This window comes from Drosophila persimilis, unplaced genomic scaffold (genome assembly GCF_003286085.1).
Source record: "Drosophila persimilis strain 14011-0111.01,24,50 unplaced genomic scaffold, DperRS2 tig00000766-arrow-arrow-pilon, whole genome shotgun sequence".
NCBI classification, from domain to species: domain Eukaryota; kingdom Metazoa; phylum Arthropoda; class Insecta; order Diptera; family Drosophilidae; genus Drosophila; species Drosophila persimilis.
In genome coordinates this window covers 900,844-927,387 of record NW_020825350.1, presented here as the reverse complement: position 1 = coordinate 927,387, position 26,544 = coordinate 900,844, and the positions used below count along the sequence as shown (strand labels likewise).

Below are 26,544 nucleotides of genomic sequence, written 5' to 3'. Positions count from 1 at the left end.
ATAAAGGGCTCGGCAATTGCATTCCCTGGCCCCCACCTGGCCACTGGTGTCCAGCCACATCATAATCATCATTAACCAACGGCATTGCACACCACTCGCAGTCAGGCCGTATCATCAAGGCCACAAAAGGTTGGTCTTATCAATCCGGCCACACACTCACCCACTTCCACTCCCACTTCCACTCCCACTCCTCGTTCTATCTGCTTTATGCACATACACATTCCAATTCAGGGAGCAAGCAATATGCCAAGTGAAAATTCCTGGGATATCGGAGCTCTCGAAGCTCCCGCATAAATTCCTATTGCGCTCCAAGCTATGCTACGAAAATGTCGGCCCCAAAAATGTATATGCGCAGAAGGGAAATACATACAATCTCTCTCTGTGTGTGTGTGGAAAGAGGAAGGCAAAAGCAGAATGTGGATTCAGCTTGAGGCGGCGATGGGTGGGAGTACAAGGCTAAGCAGCAGCAGCACTCACACACACACACACATGCACAAATTTGTACGCTCTTGCGTACGCAACAAGGTCACTGGAAAATCGTTAAGCACAAAAAAAATACACACACGCTCTCGAGCACACAAATAAACAGCAGAAAAAGCAAAGCAGAGAAGGGGAAGAGAGCAGAAAAGCAGCTCAGAACCAGCGCAGCACCAACAAAAATACCGTTTCTTGTTCTATACACGCCTACATACATACATTTACATACAGACACAATGCTGCGGCAGGCCAAGCGTGTATGTATGCGTATAAAATGAAATTCCATAACTTACCTCTTTATTTTATTAACTAATTATTGTTTTCCCAACTTTTAATTATTGAAAATGGGTGATGATTGGTTGCTGTTGCATTCTGTTTACATTGCGAGATGGCAGCACCAGATGAGCAGCCCAAACAGCAACTGCAGAAATATTAGCAATATGTACCACTTTGAGAATAATTAACTTTCTGCTCTCTATGGTATCACTGAACAGCAAAAAAATACAAAGCAGATGAACAAATTAGAGTAGCTGTTATTTTCTCTCCTTTTTCCTTTGGCTTTTCTTCGCACGTCGCTGGCACAGAGCCGTGAATTCAGCTTGTCGTGTGTGCTGACTGCGCTGGTCGTGGTGTGACTGACAGTCCGGAAAGGACGCCAGTGCCAACCAACCGAACCAGCCACACACCACACGCCCCCTCTTCGCCCACAACCAGAGCTTGTGTGGTGTGGTGGTGTTGGTTTGGCTATTCTATTTCCCCGCCGAATGTTGAAATTCCTCCACTGCTGATGTCGGCTGGAAAGTGTGCGCGAGTGTGCGAGCATGAGCCGCACATCCATTGCCATTTCCATGCCGCACTTGTTGGATTCTCGGAGAATTCCAGCCTGCGCATGTGCGCGTCTGTAGGCTGCAAAATCATCGACACCACTTTCAATAATATCGATAGGTTTGGAATTGTGCATACAATGTTTTTGGTTTTTTTTCGACCATCGAAGAGATGGGAGATAAATCACAGACAAATAATAATAATTTGTACAATTTTGTACAGGAAAAGATACTACAGACGCAACAAAAATGAAAGGCCGATGTAATAATTGATGTAGTAGCGAAATGGATAGTAGCATGTAGATAAGCTCCGATACTGGAACGACCATCGATACTATGCTGCTGTTTCCATGGGAAATGGATCCACATAAGCCCCATGCTCCTGGAGCGATATAATTGCCAATTGTATGCCAATGTATGCTGCAAACAAACCGCAAAACATGGGCTCAGCATAGATTATGTTAAAGCAAATCCCATTACAGCAAAATCGTCGATAGTATCGAATTTGCATCCGGCGCACAGTGAAGCATGTAAGACGAATTTTTTTAACGAATTTGACAACCATTTATAACGTCATCATATAAATAGTGTAGAAGCAAACAGTCAAAAGACAAGCTGTTGTGAAAAACGATTTTCTATAAAGATAATCACCACATCTTTTCGCACTTAAATGACTATCTGATTTTTCATGTAGATGCCAGCGATAGTTACAAAATATTGATGGCTGTTGTAGCGTGGGACAGCTCATTCTCGATTATACTTAATTCTTTTTTAAATGAGTCCGAGTCCGAATTTTACTTTATATAAACAATATCAGTAAATATTCAAAGTCCAGACTTCCCTTCGCTCCGATCCTACCTTTGACTTTAATAACAAGATTAATCTGGACTGTTGCTGCTGCAGTGGCTTCACCAGCCAGTTGAGGATCAAGGCTTCAACTGGCTGAGGTTACCACTCCAGCAGCAGCAGTGAAGAACAATGTTGTTCTTAAAGACAAATGGTATGATCGTAATGAGATGGCTCACATAAATGTCGAAATTATAGTCCAGCATCCTGCCTCCTGTCAAGGTCTTCAGATTGTAATCCGCTTCTTGATGGGTGGTGGCGGTGCATGCGAAGTAACAGAAGAATCGGTTTTTGCTGGCGCTCCATTGGAGGCTGTGGTCCCATTGATCTTCAGCCAGCAAAGATGTTGATCAATCAATTGAAAAATACTTTGTACACAAATACTCACAGAACCATCGGTGAGGATTCCATTATCTGTTGAGAGTAGCAGCAAGCAGCTAACTCTGGCTGAGTATTTCCATTTCAAATGGAATGGACCTGCAGTGTTTTGAGCAACGACCTTCTTTTAGTAGGTGCGCAAACTGCAAGCAGTGCTATTTCATGGAATCATCTGAAATATGCGTTACCACAGTATATGTATGTAAAAATGTACAGGGCAAATGAACACTTCAACTACGTACCACTTGCAGACGCTAAGCTTGAACTTCTGGTTGAATTTTAAGAAATTGCCGATCGTAGCACCACGGAAAATCTGTGCTTCACAGATTGCTGCCGCTTCTAAATGTGAAAATTGTAAAAAAAAAAATTTCACACCGCACAAGCAGAACTATACTTATGAACTAAAAAACAAGGAACAAACTTCTGACTGAAATAAATCGGATGACTTTGTTATTTAAAAACTTCGAAAAGCCCTATATGTATATGTAGTAACCCTATAGTACGAAAACAGCTAGGTTAGGATAGTTTAGGTTAAAAGGGCTGCTCGACATCCCAAGTATCATCAAATCTTATAAATTAAATTGGCAATTGAATATAAAATAAAATTGAAATATAAATAAAAGCATAAAACTTTGCTAACTGACTAGTTGCAAAAACCGACATGGACTTGTGGGAGAATCATGCAGTGAGAAAGAGAGAAATATATGTATGTGCCAACTTGGCTTTTCAGCTGCACTCGGAGCAGCGCTGCGGCAGAGATGCGCGATTGTTACACTTCTTGGATCCAAATTTGCTAACTATGCTGTCTCTCTTTTTACAGCAAAGTTAGAAAAGTCTAACGTCATAGCACTATTATCGATTAAATGCCATTTCTACATGATGTCTATATGAAAATTAGCCTCTTGCAATTTGAGATCAGTTGGCAGCGCTGATACGACCAAAGAACACATTCGATATTTCAAATGTACCGATCCGTTCATGATGGAATTATACATTGTATACATTGTATACATTATACATTGTATAATTCCATCATGGATCCGTTGACAAGAATTTAGCAACTTAACGTAGACTGAGACTGGGCCACACCAAGCTGACCAACGCCCACAACATTGACAAAACATATACTATATACATATACTATACACCTGCCCCTTACTCTCCTCACAAAGGTCCTTATCGTTCAATAACAAAGACCCCATGCAACTGATCTCAAACCCCATCAACGCAAATTCCAAAACTATCCTCAAATTCCTAGTCACGGCAAATCTCCTTCACAAAATATAACCGAGCATACTGTAAATACTCATCCCAACACCTTTGTACATAAAATCAACCCAATTACCCTAGAGCTTAAGGCCTCAGTAGCTATAGCTCCAACACTTGTTAATATTTAGTTTTAACTAGCTATTAGCATTATTTAAATAAATACAAAAATTTAACAACCTAACAAGAATTTTCATATTAAAACGATACTCTAATCAAAAGAAAACATCTTTCAAGTGGATAAAATATGTTTAAAATTGTCTACCAGAAGAGCCAACGTTTAAGCGAGTTATGTCATTCTCATTTAGGCGTTAGGTTACCTTCGTACAGCAAAATGTTAAACAAATAGAGCTAATAGTAAAGGAAAAAATCCCTATAAAACCCAATTAGTTGCTGGAATGCAAATAGACTGCGAGGAATTTACATAAACCGATTGGATTTTTATTGAAAAAAGCTTTAGCATAATTGCACATAGTACAGTTTGACTGTAAACGGAAACAGGCAGCTTAACAAACTAAGATTGGCTATTGACTTAAAAGCGGGCAACAATTTAAAAAGAACCCATGGTCCAGGGCAGCCGTTTGCCAGCCAGGAGCTTAAAGCTATCGAGGAGCCGCTCAGAGCAGCTGCCTCCTATAAATGCACATTTTGGGGGAGAGCGGCGGCACCCGTTTTCCTGGCCATGGGACTCATGATTAACAGAATTAAATGCGTATTTGTCTAGATAAATGCAACAAAACAGCCTTATCCGTTGGTCAGACCAAAGTCGGAGCGGAGGCCGAAGCCAGATTTAGTGCAGCAGGAAGAGAGCCGGCTGCTCCAGATACTGCTTCCAAACGTTCGAGAAGCTGGCCATGGTGACGCCGTCGATGACACGATGATCGGCCGACCAGCTGACGCTCATGATCTGTGCCTTGACCACCTCGTCCTTATCGTTGAAGCGCGGCACAGCCTTGGTTCGGCCCATGGCACCGATGGCAACCTGGGGCGCCATAATGCAGGGATGCGTATAGGTGCCGCCAATCTGTAAGAAAGTTTAGTATTCAACAGCCTTATACATTGGAGAAATCTACCTCCTACTCACAATGCCAATGTTGGACAGGGAAAATGTGCCGTCGGCAAAGTCCGTGGGTGTCAGCGAGCCAGTGCGTCCTCGCTCCACCAGAGCATTCAGGTCCTTGGCTATCTCAATGATGTTCTTCGATTGGCAATTCTTGATGTTCGGCACCACCAGGCCCTGGGGCGTGTCGATGGCCACGCTTATGTTGTGTGCCCCCTTGTAGACAAGTGACTCGCTGGCCAGGTCCAGAGAGCTGTTAACAATCGGATACTTTGTCAGAGCGATGCTGGCCGCCTTAATGCAGAACGGCATGAACGTGAGCTTGGGCACACCGCTCTCCTTGGCCATTGCCTGCAGCTGGGCCCGGAACTGCACCAAATTGGACATGTCGATCTCATCGCTGTACGCAAAGTGCGGAATTTTCTATTGACCAGGGAGAAAGTATGGGTATATCATGTCATTGTCTTTAAGAATTGAAAGGGATGGCTCCTCCACTCACCAGGGATTCGGTCATCGCCTTGAGCATGGCCTTGCGCACACCCTTTAGCACCTCCACACGATCGGCGGGAATGCCAGCTGCTGTACCAGCAGTCGTTCTGGCTACCTGAGACTGCTGCTTAGCGGCAATAGTAGGATGAGGGATATTTGTGCCGGGAGGCACCTGCCCCAGATACTCCAGTATATCGCCCTTGAGAACGCGTCCGTTTTTGCCAGTAGGCGGCACATTGGCTAGGTCCAGCTGATGTTCCTTGGCCAGGCGACGAACAGCGGGAGTGGCTGGGGTGATGACGCGGCCCCCATTAATGGAAACAGCCTCGCCTGCTGAAGGTTTGGCAGCCTCCGCTTCGCTGGAGGAGCTATCGGAGGAAGAAGAGGAGGATTCAGTGCTATTCTCGTCACCCTCCTCGTCGAGCACATCAAAGTCCAGCAGGGGCTTGCCCACCAATGCGATCTCATCGATGCTGTGGTGGATTTTAGTGATTTTGCCATCGTAGCGACTGGTAATGGTCACCGAGGCTTTGTCTGACTGAACCTCGCATAGATTGTCAAACTGCTCGACGGTGTCGCCCACCTTGACAAACCACTCCTTAACCGTCACTTCGCGGATGCCCTCGCCGATGTCGCTCAGATTGAAGGAAACAGTCTTGTCCAGGCTAGGAGTCACATGCAGGCAGCGCTTTAGCTGTAAAAAAAAAATACGAACACCACTTAGAAACGTGCAGCACGCATTATGACTTGTAAAACAACACACTATAGCCCTCTCGCTCGGGCCACTGTTGTGAGTATGCGGAGTTGATTACATAACACTATCTTGTGTGCGCGGCGCTGGAGGGAAAATAGAGGACGGCAGCAACAAGTGGAAATCTGGTTGGATCTACTCACTGTTTGGTGGCGGGAAAGATAGTTCTTGAGAAGCCAGCTGGAAGCTCCATTTCGGAGCAGGTGTGTTGCCATTTAGCTGCGTTCGGGAGCGAATAAAGGATTCTGGAAATGATTAGAATTGTCCTGGCTGATCGTGTTTTGGCGACAACACAGACAACAGATGGTTCTAGATAGAGCTGGCCTATCACTGGCACTATCGATAATAGATATGCATAATAGATGATCGATCGATGGTGGACATGTAACTGCATAAGAGCATTTTTATGTATTCAAAATCTCTATACAAGAATTTAAATTTCTGTTAATTGCATTGCACACTGCAAAATTTTAAAATCCGTTGAAAATCAAATTTTGTTTTAAATTTTAATTTAAAACAGTCTTTTGCCTTGGTGGGCTAAACAGTTTTCCCCACCACCAGCTGATCGATTGTACATGTGCCTTTCTTCAAGCACTTATCAACACTGACCCCTATAAAACGTGAACACAGTTCTTTCTGCATAAAAATGGCAAGTTTCTTAGAAATAGATCTTAGTAGATCATCATAATTATATTCCCCTTGCACAGACTAACTTACGCAAGGAGCTGGAGAAATGCAAACACCCAAATAGTCGCAAGACCAAGGCCCTGGGCAAGAAGGCGCGTCGTCAAAACAACAAACATAAAGTGCGCTTGGGCCATGCCATCAAAAGCAACATCATGGGCGAAAAGCTGACCTGGTTCTTGGGCCACATCGCAGAGGAACGTACCGCTCCACTCAGTCCCCAGGAGTTCGAGGACCTGATAGCCCTCTACTTGCAACGCTTCGACGAGGAACTGGCGCAGATTGCCCTGAAGCAGTCGATTGGGAAGCATCGCGCCAACCAACATGCGGCTCGCAAAGACGTCATTACAATTACACTTGAAAAGGAGCGCAACGAGTACCAGAGCGGCGGAATGGGCAAGCATAACATTTTCTAATGGTGTTAAAGAAACATTTTAACTGGGTTTTCTCCAATGCAGAGCTGCTGAACCTGTGCGATCCGCTCAAATTGAAAATGCTACGGGATTGGGATGGCAGTGCCCTGAGTGTTCAGCATTTAAAGTTAGATCTTGTCTCGCATAACATGCTACAACGCTTAAAGAAGCAGGGAGAAGAGGTTAAAAGCAGTAAGACGGATGAAAAGATGGAGACGGCATAGTAAACTAGTTAAATAAAACAAAAAATATAAATACATTTAGTTTTGGATGTTATATATCTGCCGAGCAAGTACACGCCGACTGGCAGCAGCTAATGGGTGCTGTAGAAACGCAAATACCTTTTTACCTGATATAAAAACATTCTAAGAGCCGTAAAGATCACATGGTGGAACCCTAATAATTTAGCTAAATCGAATTAAAACCAAGTGTAGCTGCCATTGAGTTTGGGTCTTTTACAATACTGATTGTTTCAGAGCACCATACCTATCGGTAGGTAGATATCGATATGCATCAGCTGTTCAGCATTCTATTCAACTGTTTGAGTGTGCGTGAACTTGAATTCGGCGACAAACACAATTGTGGTGAAATATCTGCCTCTATCTTGAACCGTAAGTTTTATTACATAAACAACGGACACCGAAAGCGAAAGTAAGCCTCCATTCACACTCTAGTGTATCAAGGCCTGTCCAGACATACACAATTTCCTCAGCAATGGGCAGCAGCACATCCAAGGGAGTCGAAGTCGCTCAAGCCGCTGCATCAGAACCCGTCGCCGCGACAAATGCCGCCTCTGGTGCCAAACCCAAGTGCAAGGCATGCTGCGCCTGTCCCGAGACCAAGCGGGCACGTGACCAGTGGTAAGCGTTCAGAGTGCACCTATGCAGATGTGCCTACAGGCTGCTATGATGACGCAACACTTCTAATGAGCTCTCTTCTCCATTCAACAGCATGGTAGAGCGCGGCGAGGAGAACTGCACTGAATTGATTGAGGCGCATAAGAAGTGCATGCGCGACGCCGGCTTCAACATCTAAACAACTCTATCCTCCCAGCCCCCCCTTCCCACTGTTTGTTTCTGTTGCATCTCATGATAATTATTATAGTCGTAATTTAATTGAAAGAGCCAAATCTGCTCATGCCGAATGAGTTTTTGTCTAATACAGAGAGATGAGGAGAGGAATGCGCTAGAGTCAGATAAAGCTAAGGGTGCGCAAGGCGACAACTGCGGCCATGTAAAAAGTAATGAGAAGCATGCAGCCAAAGGCGATTATCCGGGATGGCTGCGGCACAGGATACACGGCGTAGACCAGGGTGTGCACTATGCGGGCCAAGGAGGCCACTCGGAACAGATTGCAGGCCACTGTTGCATCCGGATTGGTGCTTATGTAGATCAGGGCCATGATGAAATATGGCAAGATGTTCTCCATGTCGTTGCGATGGGCTCTGCAGTAGATCGATTGAGGAAATTATGGATGAGGGAGTGACTGTACTGGACTGCACCTACCTGCGTACGCGCTCCACATGTGGATCATTAAACTGAACCTCCGTGTTCTTGAAGAAGAGGTCTTCCTGGTTGGGAAATATCTGTAAGGCAGAGAACCAGACACCCTTAGTTTTCAGAACGTTCGACCACGTATCCCCAAACCGGTTATGAATGTTATGATGACTTTACCTTTCGCCTCATTCCCAATGGAACCAGACCCAGAAGCTGTGAATAGTCGATGATGCTTGAGCAACTGCAGCGGGAAACGCTGCGATCCCTCTTACCTTGAAGCGGAAGCGTTGCACGGCAGTCAAAAGCGACATGAGCAGCATCTTGACCACCAGCACCGTGGCCCAAAAGAGATAGCAGCAGAAGACAGGATTATCCAGGTTGAACAGCTCCTTGGGGGGCGTCATCGGCATGGTACTGCTATTGGTGGACATCTTGGGAGCTATCGGAGGTGAGCGTTTGGTGAGGTGCGTTCGATTGGAGCAGACTAGAGCGACTGCTCATCTAGTGACGGCTCACAGCTCCACTCATCACAGGCCAGGCCGCATAGAAGTGGTCAAACTGGCTACGAATTGCGTCGAATCATATATAGTTGAGCGGATCGTTTTCTGTGGCCATGGGAGGGGTGAGATGGAAGGGGTCACTACTTAATGGCCCGTCGGGCTATTTGCGTCTAGATATACTTGATACAGCAGACGAGCACATAGATCGCCTCAAAGCAGGTGATTAAAAAGGTGGTGAAGAATGCTAGGGCCCGGGCCGGCTGGGGAACCGGGACGAAAGCGTAGACCATGGTATGCAGCACTCTGGCACTTGCCCCGATGCGTATGACCAGCCGTGCAACCATCGGATGCGGCCCAGTGGCCACATAGGCCAGGGACATTAACATAAACGGCAGCACATTCTCCAGATCGTTCCGATGAGCACTGCAATACAGTCAAATGCGATTACTTTGGGGGGGAGTCGGAGAAGCTTACCTTTACTTACCGACGCACTCGCTCCACATGGGCATCTCCGAATCGCACCTCGCTGAGCTTGGGGAGGCGAAGATCCTCGGGATTAGCAAAGGTCTTGGTCCTCATCCGCTGGCGGGCTGTGAGCAGCGACATGCACAGCATTTTCAGCACCAGCAAACTCATCCAGACCAGGTAGCAGGCGAACACGGGATTCGACCTGTCCAGCAGTGCCAGGCGCATGGGCCCGGTAATGGGAGTGGCCAATGTCTTGTTGTCCATTTATTAATTGATTACTCGGAACGGACCAGATCAGGCCTATTCTCGACAAGCTTTGGCAGGCGACTACTCGGTCAGGTTGTGTCAGCGTCGGAATAAGAATGGAGCAGATGCCCCGATTCGCAGGGTCACGTCACGTTCTGACGTGTATCCATATTCATTTATTTATTTGTTGGAATATTCCAAAAAGGGCGCAGGCTCATAGCCGGGCCCTCTAGCGGTAGACGGCAGACACCCATAGTTATCCAGTTGCCGCTTGGGGATATGATGGGGAAACAGTGCAGAATCCATCACAGATCACAGATTGATCACTTAAGAGCATCCCAACTGAAAATATAAGCAGTCCAAACGGAAGTTGCCCCACTGTTCATGACACAGCAGCATTTACCACCCAAAGCACATTTATCAAGGTCACCGCACAAAAAAGATGTGCAAAACAAAAGAAACGAGAAATAAAATAAATAAATATCAAGACAACGGACCAACGGAAGCGCCTCAGCCAAACGAGTGTTAGAGGGAGATGGAAAAGAGGAGGGAGGAGGCCCCCAAGTCGAACAAGCGGGAGCGAGAAAGACAGGGACATGTGGGAAGAGAGCACATCAATGTGCATTAAAAATTAAATTGAGTGGACTTGTTGTGGACTAATTGCTTCACTCCACCCTGTGCCTCTCTTTGATTCATTATTCTCATACCCCTCTCAAAGAGTTGCTCGTCGGGCTATGCGGAGGCCAAGTCGAGTCTGGCATGTGACTGGGTTCGTAATAAATGCCATGTAGGGTCTGGCGTTCAGTTGATAGGCAAAGTAGGGTCTGGCGTGCGGCCAATACACCTATACAAATGTATGTATAGAAATAACGATTTTAAATTAAAAAAGCGCGAACACGTCTGTCTCGTGGCCAATACATATGTATTTCAGAGTGCATTCAGGAGGTGGACTTTCTCCGATAACATTTCATATATGAATTTTAAGAAGGAACGTTGGAAATGAGCTTGGCTTGGCTCGTTTTTGAGCCAACCAGGTTCTATAAACCTTAAACTATTCATTAACAGTAAACTCACTTTCACTTTTCCCAGAGGGATTTTGATATATTTCCTAGCATACTTTCAGGCAGGTCTAATATCATTTCCTGATTGGAATTTAAACATTCTTACTGTGGAGAGGAATAAATATCGAAGATGATATTGCTTGCTTGTTCCATCAAGCAGACGCTGTGGGGTCCAACCTGGGCTGCCTTGAAAATTGCCAACATCTCTCAATTTTTGGGGATACAAAAATGCACAAGAAACTAACAAACAGCGAACCACTGGACAAGGAAATTCCGCCGCTGACAGAGCCCGAAGGAACCATACCATCCTTAAGAACCACCAGCCCCATCTTTCTTCTTTTCAACTTTGTGTATACTATATTTGGGCGGATTATTTCTAATCAAATGAAGGTTGAGGTTGGGTTGGGTTTGGTTTACATTCCGGTACACATTTGAATTTGGCAGCTCATCGACTGAATATTTCGAGAGGGAATCGATCCAGGTTTCAGAGTCTCAGAGCTGGTGGTCTAGGCTCTGCTTCGAGGCGCTTACCAGCTGCTGGCACTGATCGAAGAGCTCCAGATCCAGCTGCCTCAGCTGCTGCTGGTCGGTCTCCAGGAGGCGCTGCAGCCTATCCACCTCGTTGCGCATCTTAAAGACAATGCCTGGGAGCATGGCCTGAGTCTTCTTCAGAACCCGCTCTTGTACCATCAGGCTGCGCTCGTTGAGGCCCTCGCGCCGAAACCGCTCCAGACGCTGTTCTTCCAGTTCCCGTTCCCGGTCATAGTGTATCTTTTGGTCCAGCAAGTGCTCGAGCAGGGACCGGTAGACGACTAGTTGCTCGAGACGGGGGTCGGACCCACTGTAGTATGTGGTAGGGCGCTGGTTGGATTCGAGCTTAGGCTTGGGCTTGGCTTGGGGGCGATTATCGTTGGCTTGTGGCTTGGTTATACGGGGACAGTACATGGCACTGCTATGGAACCGGACACTGTACACAAACTGGAGCTGATGTGGGAAATGAACAGAAAATCCCAGCGAGCCTGATCCCCATCTGAAACTGAAACTGAAAAAAACCAGCTTCAGTCCCCTCGGTTTTCACAACAAAGTCTCAAATGATTTAATTAATTGGCTTTCAATAAATTTAGAAAGATTTGTATCGGGAAAGAATTATGTGGAAATGTGATTTTATTGACTTTTAATGTTTTTTGGCATGGTGGACCTTTTGGCGGCACTTCCCAAATGTGAAGGATTACCTTGTGGTCGGGCGAGGAAAAAATTGTTTTGTTTGATAGCCGAAGATCTCGTCAATATGTATGACGATCACCGATTCAGAGTACTTGCAGACCGTTTATTATGTTTATTATTAACTCTCAAATGAAGTTATAAGCTTTTAATGGTACAAAAATATATCATTTGATAAAGCACTTCAGAGATATGACGGTCTTGCTTTTCGTTCTTGGCGTTGTACGAGTATCTCCAATAAGCTTTATTATTGACTCTTAAATGATAATAAAATTAAAAATTCTGACTGAAGATATGTACATACATACTTATGTATGTATGTACGTGTGTGAATGTCGCTGCGAGCTCGTCTTCGCGTGGACTGGAATATTCTAGTTTCGTTGCCGTGTTGGTCCATGCCTCAGTCGCCGTCCATCTCTACCCTGCACATTTAACCACACGCCATGACATGCCATGACGTATGCCCAAGAGTTGGTCTTTGGTCCCGTCTAAATTTAGTCAATGAATTATATTTGAATCTTATTCGCCTGTGTTTCTTGTTTCCTCCATCTTCGCTCAAATAAAACACGCGCTCCAGAGCCGACGCGTCGCATCGAATTTTTTCAGCGCCACACAGCCGCGGGAGTTGTCGTCGCTGTCGTCGTCATCGCCCGCCCGTCCAGACGACGACTACATCACGTAGAGCGTCCAAAGTCCAAACTGCCGGATGACTTTGCTTCTGCTGGCTGTTCCGTTCCTTTTGTTCATTGGCGTGTTTTTGCACTATGACGAATTAATTTTAATACTTAAGCAGAGCACACAGGCCCCCCCGTACTCTTCTTCCCAAATGACAGACGCTCAGTGCAGCCTGTGGGACATTCGATGCAATTTCAATTGAACTAACGTCGGCTTGGCTTGCTCTAGGTACCGAATCTTGGTGAAGCGTCCTTTTCTTTCTGAGAGCTCCCCAAAAATCCTTCCCTCACAATAAATTGATTTTTTATATGCAATGTCATGCAAATTGCTAGTCCAGAACCAGAGTAGAGTCACACAACATCAAGGAGCTTGGCGTATGTACATTGTATATCCAAGCGAACTCAAGGAAGTTTCCAATACTTTCTGGATTTTATAACAGATTGAGAGATATATGTACATATGTACATAAGTGAGTTTCAGGCATTTCTGTGTCACTAAAAAGCGATAAGCTGAGCGAACAATGTTTAATAAGTGGCTTAAAGGCTTATGCCTCCATAACGATAACAGGCGACACTTATAAAACAAAGGCATTAAATGAATGAAGCAAAAAAAAATAATAAAAGAGTATTTAAACACTCTTATCAGCCAGACACAATCTATCTGCAAAGCAATACGAAAAAAAAAAATACAAATTTAATGAAATAAACCAACGACTCATTCGCCTTTCGTATACCCACTCATGCCGCTGATTCAAAGTCCGCAAAGTACAATATCATTACGAGTACTATTACTTGAATGCTTCCCCCACTCTATATATAGAGTATGCCTAGGCAAAAAAATTCTATGGAAATCGGGTTTAAAAACAACATTGCGAAAATACAAACGGACGGACATTTCTTGTCTGTGATAACGGAAAGCAATAGGTACTTAAATATGTATTTATGTACATAAAATGTGCATAAATATGTTCAAAATATGGCCTATAATTAATACTATAATAAATAATTTGTATGTACATATGTACATATGTATGGCCTGTTTATATGGCCTGGTTCTCTGCTAAACAGCTATATGAGACAGTATTAGCGTATTATTGCTCATTCTCTTAGATCTTTAATGGATTTTTCCCATAGCTGATGTAATCAGAAGACATTCTGAAATGGTTGCAATGATAATATACTCAGAGTTTAGTTCTCTGTAGAAAAAGCATTCCGAAATCATCGATTACATATGTACATACATATGTATATATGTACTTTTTTACTTCCTATAGTGCGGTTTAGAAATGTTAGCTTTTTGTTTAGAAATGGTATTTACCTCCATATGTACATTGTTTATTAATTGTCGATATCTGGAAATCGTCACTCGATCCCGAGCCACAGGCCACAGGCCACAGGCCCCAGCACCAGACCCCACAGCCACGGCCAGACCAATGGGCGATAGGCAATCGACAGAAGGCAGCACCTGGGCATGGTTACAACATAAACAAGTCATGACGACAGTGTTCGATCTGGACTTTGGAATCAGCCCCTTCGCATACCAGTGGATAACGCGCGATCTTCTCGTCTGGCTTACAGCTTATCAGGCAGAGGCACACATACAATTGTACATACATATGTACATATTTACATATACATACAGATGTATGTACATATGTATGTATATTGATTATGCTATAGCGGCAGAGGGCGCCGTTTGGCTGAACAGGACAGAACAGGGCAGGGCATTGTTTCCCTCGTAGTTATCGTATTTGTTTCGCTTTGTCACATGGATGTACATGGATGCCGGACTTTGGAATCCGCCGGAGAATTACAAACCACTTAGTCAAAGTTACGTATGATATCAGCTGAGACTTAAAAGAGAGCAGGAAAGAGTGAGAGAGAGAGAAATGTGCAGTGACCGTTATCGGTGCGGTGGGGCCTAGGCTCGCAGTTGGTCAAAGGTTCCACGAAGCATTTGCGTGGTGCCCATTGCCCATTGATAATGGAAGTGCCCCCTCATATACGCACACATAAACAAATAGCATTTAAAATGTACTTCAATCAAAAATTTGTTTGTCGCACGGCGAGGAATAGCACTTCGGATTAATCTAGTTGTCATGCCTAACAAACACATGCTCTCTGGCCTCTCTTCCACTTGCTTTCCCTCTTTTTTCTTTCCCCCGCGAAGGATCTGTCATACAAGATCTGTCATACAGTGCCTTGAAAACATATGCACCTCAAAGAGAACCATGCATACAAATTTATGTACATCTGTATGTATGTACATATGTATGTGTATTTGTACCATCCAAAACAAGTTTTTTTTTTGTCTAAATTTACTCTAAACTTACTCTATAATATACATACATATGTAGATCAATTCTAGATTTATACCTGTGGTATACCAAGGTTTACCACACATCTGTGGTAAATAGTTTTGAAGTGCTCCCCAAAAAACTCGTTAGACGCTGAACTATGATTTTTGTTTTTTTCACTTGGAGAATTTTCTTAAATTTTGTCATCTACTAATGGTATTTGGGGTCTGAATCAGGTGAATATGGGTGATAAAGTATCATTTCAAAGAAACCAATATTATAAATAAAGTAATTTGAAACCAGTTTTTTTTTTGTAACATGCGCTTGTGCGTCTCGAGTTGTGTAATGTGGGAGAGATGGAAGAGCAAGGGCTTCAAGCAAAGGTGGTTTAGTTGATTTAAACCACAAACTAAGAGTATATTAGCCTTTTTATACTGCCACGTGTCTCCAATCGATATTGGGAAATATACAAAGAGACTTGATGCACAAATTTTTTTTTTATTACTTTTAGTCATTTCTTTGTAGAGAAACCATCGATGTTCTCCTCCCATTAATGCACATTATTTTCGAGGTTCTGCAGGCGGTGGTACTCCTCCACCTACTTTCGGTTTGTGATCCGGCCTGCTTTTCTTCTGATACAATTAGTTTAAATTATTTTTTTAAGGATTATTCCTACCTTTTCCCTCAGCCATTTTTGCTTTACTATTTTTTTCTGTTATTTGTGGGGATAGTTGCCCAGATTGGCAGAAAAGTTCACTTATACAAATTTCACTAAAAATTACATTTCTAATATTTTTCAGTTAAGGACTAGCGCAATTTTAAATAAAAATCGAAAAAATTACATTATTGATACTGCTTGCCTAAGGTCTTAAAATGTTTCTATCTAACCCTATCATTTATTATTTAGACTTTTTACATCACTCTCTTGATTTATTCAAAGATTTTCAGGCAAAGGTCTCTTTGTGCAACGCCAAGGACCATACTTTTTACCAAGACTATGTATGCATGTATGTATATATGTACCTTGGCAGAGAATAAAGCTGAAGCCGAGAGAGTGGCACCAAATGCAGATCTCTCTCTCTCTCTTTTCTTGATCAGCGATCGGAGGCACGGCAGTCGCTCGACTCGTAATAAACCAGCCGAGCAGCTTAAACTTTACAAATTAAAAACCATAGTATTGACAGTAAATATTAAAATAAAATATATATATATATTTCTAAAAGAAAATTGTATCATATTTATCCTAAAATAATAGCCGATATCAAAGTTATTTTGACTCGCTCAAATGAAACGCAAAACTGAGCATTGCTCTCTTTTTTTTCTCTTTGATCGGTCTTGCTCTCGGCTCGGTGCCGCTCTCGGGTTCGGGTGCGGCGGTGGTGATATATAGAGGACTGTGCATGCCTCAATATTTCATAGCGCTTTTAACCGAATTCAGAAAAGCAGGAGGGTTGTTCCGTTGATTCATCTTACAGAAACATCCATACTGATATTTCCGACAAATAAATACAACTTACCAATATATTATCAAAAAAAAATTATCTATAAATTCCTAAAAAGCCCCAGCGAACAGACGTAATTTCAATAATCGCATAAAAACATAAAAATTCTTCAGTCTCACGCCCCTCGCCTTCGTCGAAGTTCTTTAACCGGTGAACAAAAAGAAACGCAGACACACCAAAACTGAACTGTTTTTTTTTGTGCTCCTCCAAAAAAAAACCAAACGAAAGAAAGGAGAAAAAGTGCCGCGCCAAGCAAAAGAGCTAACAGAAAAGAAGTGAAAACTAAGCAAAGACCAAGAAACAGAAAAAGAAACATGGCCAGTGCAGAGCAAAAACACGCCACAGGCAGCAACGGAACTGCCAAGAACAGCAGCAACAAAATCAACAGCGTTCTCTCCGAACAGGAACAGCAGCCCAAGGATGCCAAGGATCTGCTGCCTCATCTGGAGTCGCTGGAGCGCATCATCAAGCTACCTGTGGTGAATGCGGCCTGGGACAAATCGCAGGATGTCTACGGCAAAGTTAAAGGTAAGTGGAATTCATAAAACAATTTGCTTGCGATTCCCCTTTGCGTGCATTGAACTCTCGGCCGGTCAAGTAACGGTGCACCGCTTTACGGCATTGCCAGGCCCAATGACACTAGCTCTCCAGCAGTAGCAGCAGCGAATAGAGCAAAAGCAAATGCAATTGAAACCGAAAACGATCACCGTTGCTTCGACTTTCGAGTGCATTGATCGCCATTTTGAGTGCCAAAATCGTGTTTGAATTCGAATGCGGGCACAGCCAAAGCCGAACCATACATTTTTTTGATTGCCCGACAATGGGCCAAAATTAAACTCAATTGATGTTAATTGATTGCTAGTAGCTAATAATCAAAATCACAGCCGACGTGACAGCAACAACAACCATGACCTAGCAAGAACCACAAAGAAAAGTGGGAGGTGGAAGGTATGTACAAATATCTATTTTTTGTGCGGTACTTTGCCCTCGTGACGCTTTGCGATCAAAGTTCGCTCAAATTTACATAACAAAACTTGGCAAAATCGAAAAGAAAACGGCAAATAAAATCCAAAAAGAGAAGAGAGAAGAGCAGAGGCAAACAACACGTAGACTGAAACGTTTCATACACACACGAACACAAAGGGCATGCACATGTGTGTGGGTACACATATTTAATGATTGCAATCAGAGTCGCCTCGTATGACGGGGGATTGTAAAATGGTGGGCATGCAGTCGGAGAACCCTGTTGGTCCACGCCTCTGTCTGGATCCTTATGCCTCTGTCTCTTTCGCACATTGAACTGCAATCTGAGCCGCCAGACGCGATGTTGGTTCGCGTAGCGGTACGGTCACCCTGTCGGCCCACGCCACTGTCTTGCTCCCTGTACCTCCATCTCTTTCCCACACCGAACTTTAGTTGGACTTTCGACTTGTTTGTGATATTTCGTTTGCTATTGCACACACTTACACACCGCAGAATTAATATTGCGGTGCTTCTGTGGTTTTTTTCTTGTTGTTGGTGGAATAGTCTTGTTTTCTGTATGACGAACTATCAAAGTCTAAACTTGTCAGACGAATAGATAGATACACACACACAAATAAATAGAGATAGATGGAGCCTAGCTCTAGGGGAGATGCCTTACAAGTACATACTGCGCAGTTTCTTATCAGTCAAAAGTGACATTCCCCCTGTTGTTGTTGCTGCGGCTGCTGATAAGTGGCCGGCTTATCTGACATGCCCTGGCACTACGCGTATGTACATATACACATACATACATGCATATGTACATATGTCTATAATTCCAGAAGTTTCATGTGCAAAAACTGTCCAATTGATTTATTTATAGGCAAGAATCGCGTCTTCGAATGGGCGCTGACGGCAGCCGAGGATTGCGTGACCCGGGCCGTGACAACGGCGGCGCCGTATGTGACTAAATTGGATCGCCCGATCTCGTTCGTGGACCAAACCCTCGTCAAGGGCATCGATAAGCTGGAGGTGAAGGCACCGATAATCAAGGACACGCCCCAAGAGATCTACAACCAGGCCAAGAGCAAGGTGATCGATGTGGTACAGCCGCACCTGGAACGCGTGGTCAAGTTCAAGGCAGCCGGCCAACAGAAGGCCGCTTCCCTCAAGGATCTCGCCTGGCAGAAGGCTAACGAGGTGCTGGCCACCCAGTACGGCAGCCTGGCCGTCAACGGAGTGGACACCACCACAGCCCTAGCCGAGCGCCTCCTTGAGTACTACTTCCCCAAGAGCGAGTCGGATGTGGAGGAGGATAACGGTGAGTGCTGATGATCTGATCTGGTCTGGTGATGTCTCCGGCTTGATCCTTGATGTCCGATCCATCTGTCCATCCATTCATTAATCCATTCATCCATTAATGGTGGGCTCTGGCGGACAGACGATGACGACGCCCCATCTTATGATATAATGCTAATACTGATGCCTGGGCGGCATTTTGGCTAGCTTCCATCTCCATTTTGCCCCGAAATTAATCTGCTTGATATGTTTTCTTTGCCTCATGGTGTGTAAACAAAATGCTAAAAATAAATCGTAAATATTTTTAATTCTCAGATGATAAACAAAATGTCGTCGTGCAAAATGGCAAGAGTTCCGAAAATGACAGTAAGTCTTGTTCCCTACTGCCATCGCTTGCCTGTCTGCGATCAATTTGATATTTCCTCTGTTCGTTTGTTCCTAACACTAACACTGTCCCAACTACGAAGCAATACGCATGCATAAAGACTAATATTGGGGGCTAATACTTATAATCGGATGGAAATCACACTCACCCTACACCCTTACAAATCCCCTTATTCTACTGCCTTCCCATAACATCAAAAGATGAGAAAAAGCTAAAGAAAAACTGACGTATTTCTAATTTACGGTTGGAGGAAACTTTTCTATGGTTAGATTTGAATACCTGTCCTAGTCCAAGACACCCACAACCCACTCAAAATTAACCTTAATTAACTGTTGCATAGATGACTAATTTTCTAACTTAATCTTTCTCTCTATCTCTCTCTTTCTGTGCTGTTTGTTAGTGGTGGTTGTTGGGGAGAGCTACGACTACGATCACGATCGAGAGATTGATGATAGATTCTTAGTGGCCGCCTCTACGGTTTTCCTATCCATGTCCCTGAAAATCATAACTGAAATTGTTGAGTACGTTAGAAGAAACCCAGAGATCATAGGCATTATCGATAGGGAACTCAACAAGTTTATGGTAAGCACGCAACACCCCACCAACGATCTAACCCATCCCATGCACCTAAACCCATCTTCCGACCCGAATGTTTTCACGCAGATTGTCAAAAGAGAACTAGAAGCCCCAACTAATGTCGTCGTATTCCTCTATTCATTGCAGTGCCAGTTTCCGCCAGCGAGGATCCAGTCTTACACACAGTCCAGACCGTTGGCCGACTATCCAACAAGATCTCTCGTCGCGTCTATCGAAATGTCTCCCGACAGATCAAGCAGGTCCAAAAGGGCAACATCAACGACTATCTGAGCTCTCTGATAGCCGCACTCAAGCTGCATCAGTACATTAACTTTATCAATTCGTCGATGGGCACAAATGTCGAGCAGTCGACACTCGGGGAAACTTGTTCGCCCTATGGATCGAGTAGCACCAGCAATACTACCACCACCGCCGCCACCAACAGCTCGAACTCGAAACCCAACTCGGCGGCTGTGTCCAAGCCCAAAGTTGCCAAGAGCAAACCAGCGTCCTCATCGGTTCAGTAAGGATTCTGTAAGAAAGCAAGATACTTCGGAAGACCTTCGCTGGAGCCCAGTTATTTGTATATCTATTTGCTAGATATTACATATATTAACCATACCCACGCCCCAACACCCTCACACGCCGCCCATTTTTGTATTTTCTATTCTTTTTTTTTTTTGCTAATTTTTGTAGCTAAAACCTGTCCAAGAAAAATTTGGATAGTGATCATCATCAAAGTGGAGAAGGTTTTTTGCTAAATCATTTTAGACTGTTGTAGCCCCCCGCCCCCATGCCCTTAAAACACCCACCCCCGCCAATGTTTGCTTTGTAAATATTTATTTGAAGTAACCCTCACACTCACACACAATACATATATATACATATATGCTCTATATAAAGATTAAGTTTTAGTCATTAAGGCAAGAAGGAACGAGCCCCGAGGAAGGAAGGAAACGTTTTTTTTTGTCCACTTTAGCTGTGCTAAATTCGAGAAGGTGCCTCCAAAGGCGGCCTCTAAGTGCCACGTATGCATTGAATAAAGAATAAGTGGTAAACCATATAAAAACCTACCATACAGATATGATATATATACATATATCTATATATACGCACGCATGCACGCACCCATATGTGCCTTAGCTATACGTACTCGTTATACATATGTTACTCTACTTTTATTTAACTTGTACTGCATGGGAACTGGCTGAGAACCCAGCCAGATGATGCCTAATTACTAATGAATATGGATTATGCCTCAACACACGCATATTGTACCCATGTATGGAGAACGTAGCCATAAAGTCCGCTCTTAATAATTATGATAATTATAATGTTAAATATTAATAAACAAGCAACGCAAAACTGGAACGAAGAACGAGAAAATCCCCCATTTGTTTTTTGATTATTCTCCCATTTCCTCCACTCAACGCAGTTGAACGATAAGCGTTAGAACCAAGGGACATAAATGCTTATACAGGCAATTTTACAACCACGTATGTACATATGTGCATATGTACCACAAGTTGTGGCCTTATCGGGGCAGCTGGCTGCTCGGAGAGTGCTGATTTATATGATAGTGTAGTGCGCGGTTCAGCAATTGCCGGAGCCCTGCATCGAATGAATTTATGGAGCACACTCGGGTTCCAGATAAGATGTGTTCCATAGGTCCACACTATATGAGCGCTGTTTAACAAGTCCGAGACTTTTTGAATTTGAATTTTACACGGGCTGCGTTTTTGCCTGTGATTCTCGCGTAACAGACTTCTGCTGGTGTCACATGGGCCACTTGATGGTGCAGTCATTGTACAGACCAAGTTTGGATTAGGCCATAGGCATATCATTGGGCTCAGTGGTTTTAATTTTGAATGATCACTTGGATATGAGAAAGCTTTACGCAAGATAACTGCCGCGTTTGCTCACAAGCGATCACAACTTCGCAGGAGTGTCTGGCGTAGTGTAACAACAATCAGGATGAGGTTATGCGCTGTCTCGTAACCGTGGATTAAGTGAGGATCTACCAAAACATACCAGAGACCAAGCAGCAATCATAACGGTGGGTTTCTCAGGCTGAAACCGGTTTTGGGGATGCCCGCGGTTCTATCCACATTGACTACCATCAACAGGGTAAAACCATCAATGGGGAATATTATGCCAACGTATTATGTCGATTTAATGAGGTTTCGAAAACGAAACGACCGCATTTGGCCTAGAACAAAATTAGTTTTTACCGGGACAATGTCTCTTACAGGTGCACACATGTGTAGTTTCCTTGGAAAATTTCCATGAATTAGGCTATGAATTGCCCCCACACACGCAACATTTCATTCATAGTCAGTTATTGAACAGCCCTCGTACATCGGCTATACATATGGGTACATTTGTGTATGAAAGGCTGCGTTTCAGAGCTGACTACAAGAAAATCTGTGTTATGGTTATGGCAATTCAAAGCAGTAGAATTCGTTGATATTTTGAGTACAGAGGATATCGCATTGGGTGCACTTGCGTCGAATTTGGGAGAATGACCGTCCCTGATCTGGAAACTGAGTGGCTTGTGGACCTTCCACATGACATGTCGATAATGACGGCGTTAATGGCCAACCAATTATCTGTTTGCAGAATGGGGGAACCCGTCGTCGGCGTCTCTGCGTTTTCTTTTCATTTCGGTTGTTCCCCTATTCCCTCAATCTGCGCCTCTCTCTTTTGTCTGTCTGGTTGCCTCCTTCGCTCCATCTTCGTCTGATGCCCCTCATTTGTATGCTCGGTGTTTGCCTGCTTCGATCAATTTTAATTGTGCCCCCAACAAGAACATGGCATGTCTACGTCTCCGACTTTCAGTCACAGCCCAGTCCACAGCCCGTCTGCATGTAGAATCAATCGATCCGGTCGATCTCATACTCGTACCATCCTTGACATACTTGGAATAATTTTGAGCTACAACCAGAAATATTTGAGAATTGCATTTAAGGCAGAGAAATATTCATGAGTGAGAATGCACAAGGAAGGGGACTACCAGAAAAGGTAGTCTGTGGTTTTGTTATTTCTTGCCAGAGCCAAACCAAAATCCAAACCGAACCCTATAGAACGATGAATACTCATCGGTTTGACTGAAACCAGTTCCCGAAACCGCAGCTTAATGATCATAATGGTCGTAGTGCCGATGATGGAACTACCAACCGCAGATAGCTAATATGTTCATGGTACATATGTATATACTACATGCATCCATACATTTATACATATGTGCATTCTTTGTATACCCTTAAAACAGGTATTCCCATTTCCCATCCGCCTAGAGGGAACTCAAAGTAGTCTGGTATCCCGTATACCATGTACACACACGCGTGCATGCATACATACATACATATGTACACTGTGGACCAAAACTTCGTAAACGATATCGCAAACGAGAGTTACGCGAAACTCAGCCGTGTAAAACTATCGAATTAAGATCTGAAAACGATAAGAAAATCACTAGTCGCTCATTTTGTTGCAGTGAAAGTTTCATTTCCGATAGCTCAAAAACGGATCTTTTGCGAGCCTTTTATGATATCTTTTGCGAGACTTTTACAATATTGTCTGCAAGGATTTTGCAATGTCGTTTACGAGTCCTTTATGATATCTTTTACAATATCGCTTGCGAGCCCCTTATGACATCTTTTGTGATATCTTTTGCGAGCCGAAAGTAATATGAAAAGGGACGCACAATGATTTTTGATTTTAATAATTTGTAGTATAGTTTGAATTAATTTTAATTTTTAATTTGTATAGTACAATGAATAGATGAATTAGATTAGTGAATTAAATTTAATTTGTTTTTGCCCCTTCGACACTCTGTCCAGGGCGTACTGGAAGAATTTTTAAGTCAGTTCCATCGAAAATTGGCATGGGGTTAACCAAATTTTGGTATCTCTATATGAAAATCGAGCTCCAGGACCTTTTTACAGCGTTCCAAAGTGGTTTTTATACCCGATACTCAAAATGAGTATTGGGGTATATTAGATTTGTGGTAAAAGTGGATGTTTGTAACGTCCAGAAGGAATCGTTTCCGACCCCATAAAGTATATATATTCTTGATCAGCATCAATAGCCGAGTCGATTGAGCCATGTCTGTCTGTCCGTCTGTCCGTCTGTCCGTCCGTCCGTCTGTCCGTCGCCTTCAGCGCCTAATGCTCAAAGACTATAAGAGCTAGAGCAACGATGTTTTGGATCCAGACTTCAGTGATATGTCACTGCTACAAAAATATTTCAAAACTTTGCCCCGCCCACTTCCGCCCCCACAAAGGGCGAAAATCTGTGGCATCCACAATTTCAACGATACGAGAAAACTAAAAAAGTAGAATCGTAGAAGATGACTATATCTTCTAGAGTGCAAAATCTGAACCAGATCGTATAATTATTATAGCCAGAATCAAGAAAACAATTTCACTCTTTCTCGCTCTGTCTCTCTCTAACACACAGGTTTCATGGTCGGTTTTGCCAATTGCAAAATATGAGTTCAAGGATCTCAGAACCCATAAGAGCTAGAGTAACCAAATTTGGTATCCACACTCCTGTGATATCGGACCTTGACCGTTTCGTGTCCAAATTTCGCCACACCCCCTTCCGCCCCCGCAAAGGACAAAAATCTGGGGCATCCACAAATCTCTGAGACTATTAAGGCTAGAGTAACTAAATTTGGTATCCGCACTTCTCTTAGATCTCACTATGAAACGTATATCTCAGAATTTCGCCCCACCCCCATCCGCCTCCACAAAAGACGAAAATCTGTTGCATCCACAATATTGCAGATTCGAGAAAACTAAAAACGCAGAATCATAGAGAATGACCATATCTATCCAGTTGCTGAATTTGGATCAGATCGGATAATTTTTATAGCCGAAAAGAAAAAAAACAATTTTCAGTGGCTACGCAGCGCCCGACGTCACGCTCAGACTGATTTTCTGTCTCTCTCGTACGCACTCTTTGTCGTGTCGTTTAATATTAGCGGCGTCTGCCGGAGGAGAGCCATACTGACTTACGAGTAGTATCGGGTATAACTGTAGAGTTGCGGTGTCCGCAGCAACTCACAACGTTCCCCCTCGTTTTTTATATTTTGGCGAATAAGGACACCATCAAGAATATTATCCGCATCATTATGAAACTATGCAGAGTCCTCGCCAAACAAGAACTAGGTCTAACACGTTTCTCAATATGCTCCCTGCCCTATTTTTTCGCGCTCAAACCTCGTTCTTAGAGCATTGGACTAAGCGATACTTCCACTTTTGACACTATCAAATGCTAGAGTGCAAAGTTTTTCAGAAGGTGAGCCCAACTTGAGGTACGCGCTGTACAATTTAGTTAAATTAAAATGTTTATAAACTAAGTATGTGTAAGCATTTATATATTTCTATAAAAAAGTCCGGAAAGTAAGAAAACATAAAATTTTTTTTATGTATGTTTGTATTCTTCTTTTATAGGAAGTGAAACTAATGTTAGTGATCAAAGGAATAGTGATCAAGTGATAATAATTGATTATACTTTCCAGATGTTGAACAAAATAATTGTTCTATGGTTTAGTACGTAACTTTAAAAGCTAAATATGTACGTATAACCTATGAATAATTGATTTTGATTAACCTTAATGCATATGAAAAGAAAATATTTTAGTGTTTAGGAGACTCTCCGGCGAACCTTCTGAGCGACTCTTCTGCGATTCTATTAGGTGTCTCTCAGGTGATCCTTCTGGAACTTCCAAAAGACTCTCCTCCGACTCTTCTGGAAATGTCACTTTGTCCCAAATAAAGATCAGAATGCGATTTCGCGGGCGATCAAATTGAACTTCTTGACGAGTCGTCTGCGACTCTTTGGCGAAAGAAAATGTTTTCTGGGAGACAGCAAGACATTGCGAAATGGAAAGAGCACTTCGCATTATGATAGATGAAAGCTCTTTTAAGCCAGTGAATCAGTCACCAATGAACCTCTGGTTCTATGAACTGCTCAAGCAAAACGGAGATGCATCTTCCAGCACAGATTTTATTTAGTGGGCAATTTAAAAATTAAAAAAAAAATTTCTCCATTCATGGCATGCAAATTAAATTAGAAGCGCCAAGAATTTCAAGGAATCAGAGCGAATTGAAGAGGATACTTTCCATGTTTTCAATGCTGATGAAACTGGATTTTGGTGGTTACAGTTAGAGTTTAAAAGAAAGTTGGAAAATAACTTGTATTTTACCATATTTACTGTCTGAATGGTACTATACTATCAGTGGATACGATAGACGAGCAAACTATACTTATCAGCTATACTTCAGTCCACACAGCGCCGTGATGGTGATTTGATAGAATTACCAACCGCAAAATATAGCAATGGATGAATGTTAAAGTGGGCTTCGACTTTGGATCCATTCTCGCTTTCCAACCCCGCGATGACGATGCACGAGCATGTTTGTTGCGGGGCGGGTGTTCGGGGGGTAGTAGCCAGTTGGCAACTGGTAACTCGTACACCACCGACACTTCTTATCAAAGAGTGAGAAAGAGCGAGAACGAGAACGAGATCGTGAGACCCATAAAGGCGTTCCAACTATAAACGTAATCACAAATTTTGATGTTTAAGCAAAAAAATGAATGACTTTATACGCCCAAAGAGCGCAATGAAGAGGAGATGACGAGCGGAGGGCTGGGGTAAG

General features: G+C 43.4%; 7 protein-coding genes across 10 annotated transcripts; 3 read left to right on the top strand and 4 right to left on the bottom strand.

Annotated features, from left to right (window-relative positions):
• Window positions 1–4,210: 4,210 nt before the first annotated feature.
• Window positions 4,211–6,403, bottom strand: LOC6600400 (lipoamide acyltransferase component of branched-chain alpha-keto acid dehydrogenase complex, mitochondrial). Its single transcript, XM_026992585.1, has 4 exons — window positions 6,235–6,403; window positions 5,351–6,034; window positions 4,876–5,274; window positions 4,211–4,815 (listed from the first exon to the last, which is right to left on the bottom strand). Exons 1-4 carry the CDS (start codon window positions 6,304–6,306, stop codon window positions 4,582–4,584), a joined length of 1,389 nt encoding a protein of 462 aa, XP_026848386.1. The 5' UTR covers window positions 6,307–6,403; the 3' UTR covers window positions 4,211–4,581.
• Window positions 6,404–6,685: 282 nt separating this feature from the next.
• On the top strand, window positions 6,686–7,447 carry LOC6600401 (translation machinery-associated protein 16 homolog). Its single transcript, XM_002025420.2, has 3 exons — window positions 6,686–6,740; window positions 6,799–7,171; window positions 7,234–7,447. The coding sequence occupies exons 1-3, from the start codon at window positions 6,738–6,740 to the stop codon at window positions 7,410–7,412; spliced, it is 555 nt and encodes a 184-aa protein (XP_002025456.2). The 5' UTR covers window positions 6,686–6,737; the 3' UTR covers window positions 7,413–7,447.
• Window positions 7,448–7,719: 272 nt separating this feature from the next.
• Window positions 7,720–8,317, top strand: LOC6600402 (cytochrome c oxidase copper chaperone). The gene is made up of 3 exons (XM_002025421.2): window positions 7,720–7,799; window positions 7,863–8,048; window positions 8,139–8,317. The coding sequence occupies exons 2-3, from the start codon at window positions 7,903–7,905 to the stop codon at window positions 8,221–8,223; spliced, it is 231 nt and encodes a 76-aa protein (XP_002025457.1). The 5' UTR covers window positions 7,720–7,799; window positions 7,863–7,902; the 3' UTR covers window positions 8,224–8,317.
• LOC6600403 (microsomal glutathione S-transferase 1) lies at window positions 8,283–9,197 on the bottom strand. Its single transcript, XM_002025422.2, has 3 exons — window positions 8,957–9,197; window positions 8,694–8,773; window positions 8,283–8,632 (listed from the first exon to the last, which is right to left on the bottom strand). Exons 1-3 carry the CDS (start codon window positions 9,113–9,115, stop codon window positions 8,380–8,382), a joined length of 492 nt encoding a protein of 163 aa, XP_002025458.1. The 5' UTR covers window positions 9,116–9,197; the 3' UTR covers window positions 8,283–8,379.
• A 74-nt stretch (window positions 9,198–9,271) lies between these two features.
• Window positions 9,272–10,076, bottom strand: LOC6600404 (microsomal glutathione S-transferase 1). Its single transcript, XM_002025423.2, has 2 exons — window positions 9,669–10,076; window positions 9,272–9,607 (listed from the first exon to the last, which is right to left on the bottom strand). The coding sequence occupies exons 1-2, from the start codon at window positions 9,914–9,916 to the stop codon at window positions 9,355–9,357; spliced, it is 501 nt and encodes a 166-aa protein (XP_002025459.1). The 5' UTR covers window positions 9,917–10,076; the 3' UTR covers window positions 9,272–9,354.
• Window positions 10,077–11,285: 1,209 nt separating this feature from the next.
• On the bottom strand, window positions 11,286–16,210 carry LOC6600405 (tubulin-specific chaperone A). The gene is made up of 2 exons (XM_002025424.2): window positions 16,175–16,210; window positions 11,286–12,001 (listed from the first exon to the last, which is right to left on the bottom strand). Exon 2 carries the CDS (start codon window positions 11,902–11,904, stop codon window positions 11,452–11,454), a length of 453 nt encoding a protein of 150 aa, XP_002025460.1. The 5' UTR covers window positions 11,905–12,001; window positions 16,175–16,210; the 3' UTR covers window positions 11,286–11,451.
• A 435-nt stretch (window positions 16,211–16,645) lies between these two features.
• LOC6600373 (lipid storage droplets surface-binding protein 2) lies at window positions 16,646–21,262 on the top strand. Of its 4 annotated transcripts, XM_026992588.1 has the most exons (5): window positions 16,646–17,181; window positions 18,500–18,937; window positions 19,231–19,281; window positions 19,701–19,882; window positions 20,024–20,245. In XM_026992588.1, exons 1-5 carry the CDS (start codon window positions 16,968–16,970, stop codon window positions 20,165–20,167), a joined length of 1,029 nt encoding a protein of 342 aa, XP_026848389.1. In that variant the 5' UTR covers window positions 16,646–16,967; the 3' UTR covers window positions 20,168–20,245. The 4 variants fall into 4 exon arrangements, with proteins under 4 accessions (XP_026848389.1, XP_026848390.1, XP_002025461.1 ...); XM_026992589.1 differs by lacking the exon at window positions 19,231–19,281 and having other exon boundaries at window positions 16,647–17,181; XM_002025425.2 differs by lacking the exon at window positions 19,701–19,882 and having other exon boundaries at window positions 16,657–17,181; window positions 20,024–21,262.
• Window positions 21,263–26,544: the final 5,282 nt, after the last annotated feature.

What these genes read in the sequence shown, in the direction of transcription:
- LOC6600373 (XM_002025425.2), top strand. Translation starts at nt 16,968, where the DNA reads ATGGCCAGTGCAGAGCAAAAACACGCCACAGGCAGCAACGGAACTGCC. An exon ending in TGTCTACGGCAAAGTTAAAG is followed by an intron (nt 17,182 to 18,499) that starts GTAAGTGGAATT and finishes ATTTATTTATAG; the next exon opens with GCAAGAATCGCGTCTTCGAA. An exon ending in CAAGAGTTCCGAAAATGACA is followed by an intron (nt 19,282 to 20,023) that starts GTAAGTCTTGTT and finishes TATTCATTGCAG; the next exon opens with TGCCAGTTTCCGCCAGCGAG.
- LOC6600403 (XM_002025422.2), bottom strand. Translation starts at nt 9,115, where the DNA reads ATGTCCACCAATAGCAGTACCATGCCGATGACGCCCCCCAAGGAGCTG. An exon ending in TGCAACGCTTCCGCTTCAAG is followed by an intron (nt 8,774 to 8,956) that starts GTAAGAGGGATC and finishes TCTGCCTTACAG; the next exon opens with ATATTTCCCAACCAGGAAGA. An exon ending in CATGTGGAGCGCGTACGCAG is followed by an intron (nt 8,633 to 8,693) that starts GTAGGTGCAGTC and finishes GATCTACTGCAG; the next exon opens with AGCCCATCGCAACGACATGG.
- LOC6600404 (XM_002025423.2), bottom strand. Translation starts at nt 9,916, where the DNA reads ATGGACAACAAGACATTGGCCACTCCCATTACCGGGCCCATGCGCCTG. An exon ending in CATGTGGAGCGAGTGCGTCG is followed by an intron (nt 9,608 to 9,668) that starts GTAAGTAAAGGT and finishes ACTGTATTGCAG; the next exon opens with TGCTCATCGGAACGATCTGG.
- LOC6600405 (XM_002025424.2), bottom strand. Translation starts at nt 11,904, where the DNA reads ATGTACTGTCCCCGTATAACCAAGCCACAAGCCAACGATAATCGCCCC.
- LOC6600400 (XM_026992585.1), bottom strand. Translation starts at nt 6,306, where the DNA reads ATGGCAACACACCTGCTCCGAAATGGAGCTTCCAGCTGGCTTCTCAAG. An exon ending in ATCTTTCCCGCCACCAAACA is followed by an intron (nt 6,035 to 6,234) that starts GTGAGTAGATCC and finishes TTTTTTTTACAG; the next exon opens with CTAAAGCGCTGCCTGCATGT. An exon ending in AGGCGATGACCGAATCCCTG is followed by an intron (nt 5,275 to 5,350) that starts GTGAGTGGAGGA and finishes CCTGGTCAATAG; the next exon opens with AAAATTCCGCACTTTGCGTA.
- LOC6600401 (XM_002025420.2), top strand. An exon ending in GTACCAGAGCGGCGGAATGG is followed by an intron (nt 7,172 to 7,233) that starts GCAAGCATAACA and finishes TCTCCAATGCAG; the next exon opens with AGCTGCTGAACCTGTGCGAT.
- LOC6600402 (XM_002025421.2), top strand. Translation starts at nt 7,903, where the DNA reads ATGGGCAGCAGCACATCCAAGGGAGTCGAAGTCGCTCAAGCCGCTGCA. An exon ending in AAGCGGGCACGTGACCAGTG is followed by an intron (nt 8,049 to 8,138) that starts GTAAGCGTTCAG and finishes TCCATTCAACAG; the next exon opens with CATGGTAGAGCGCGGCGAGG.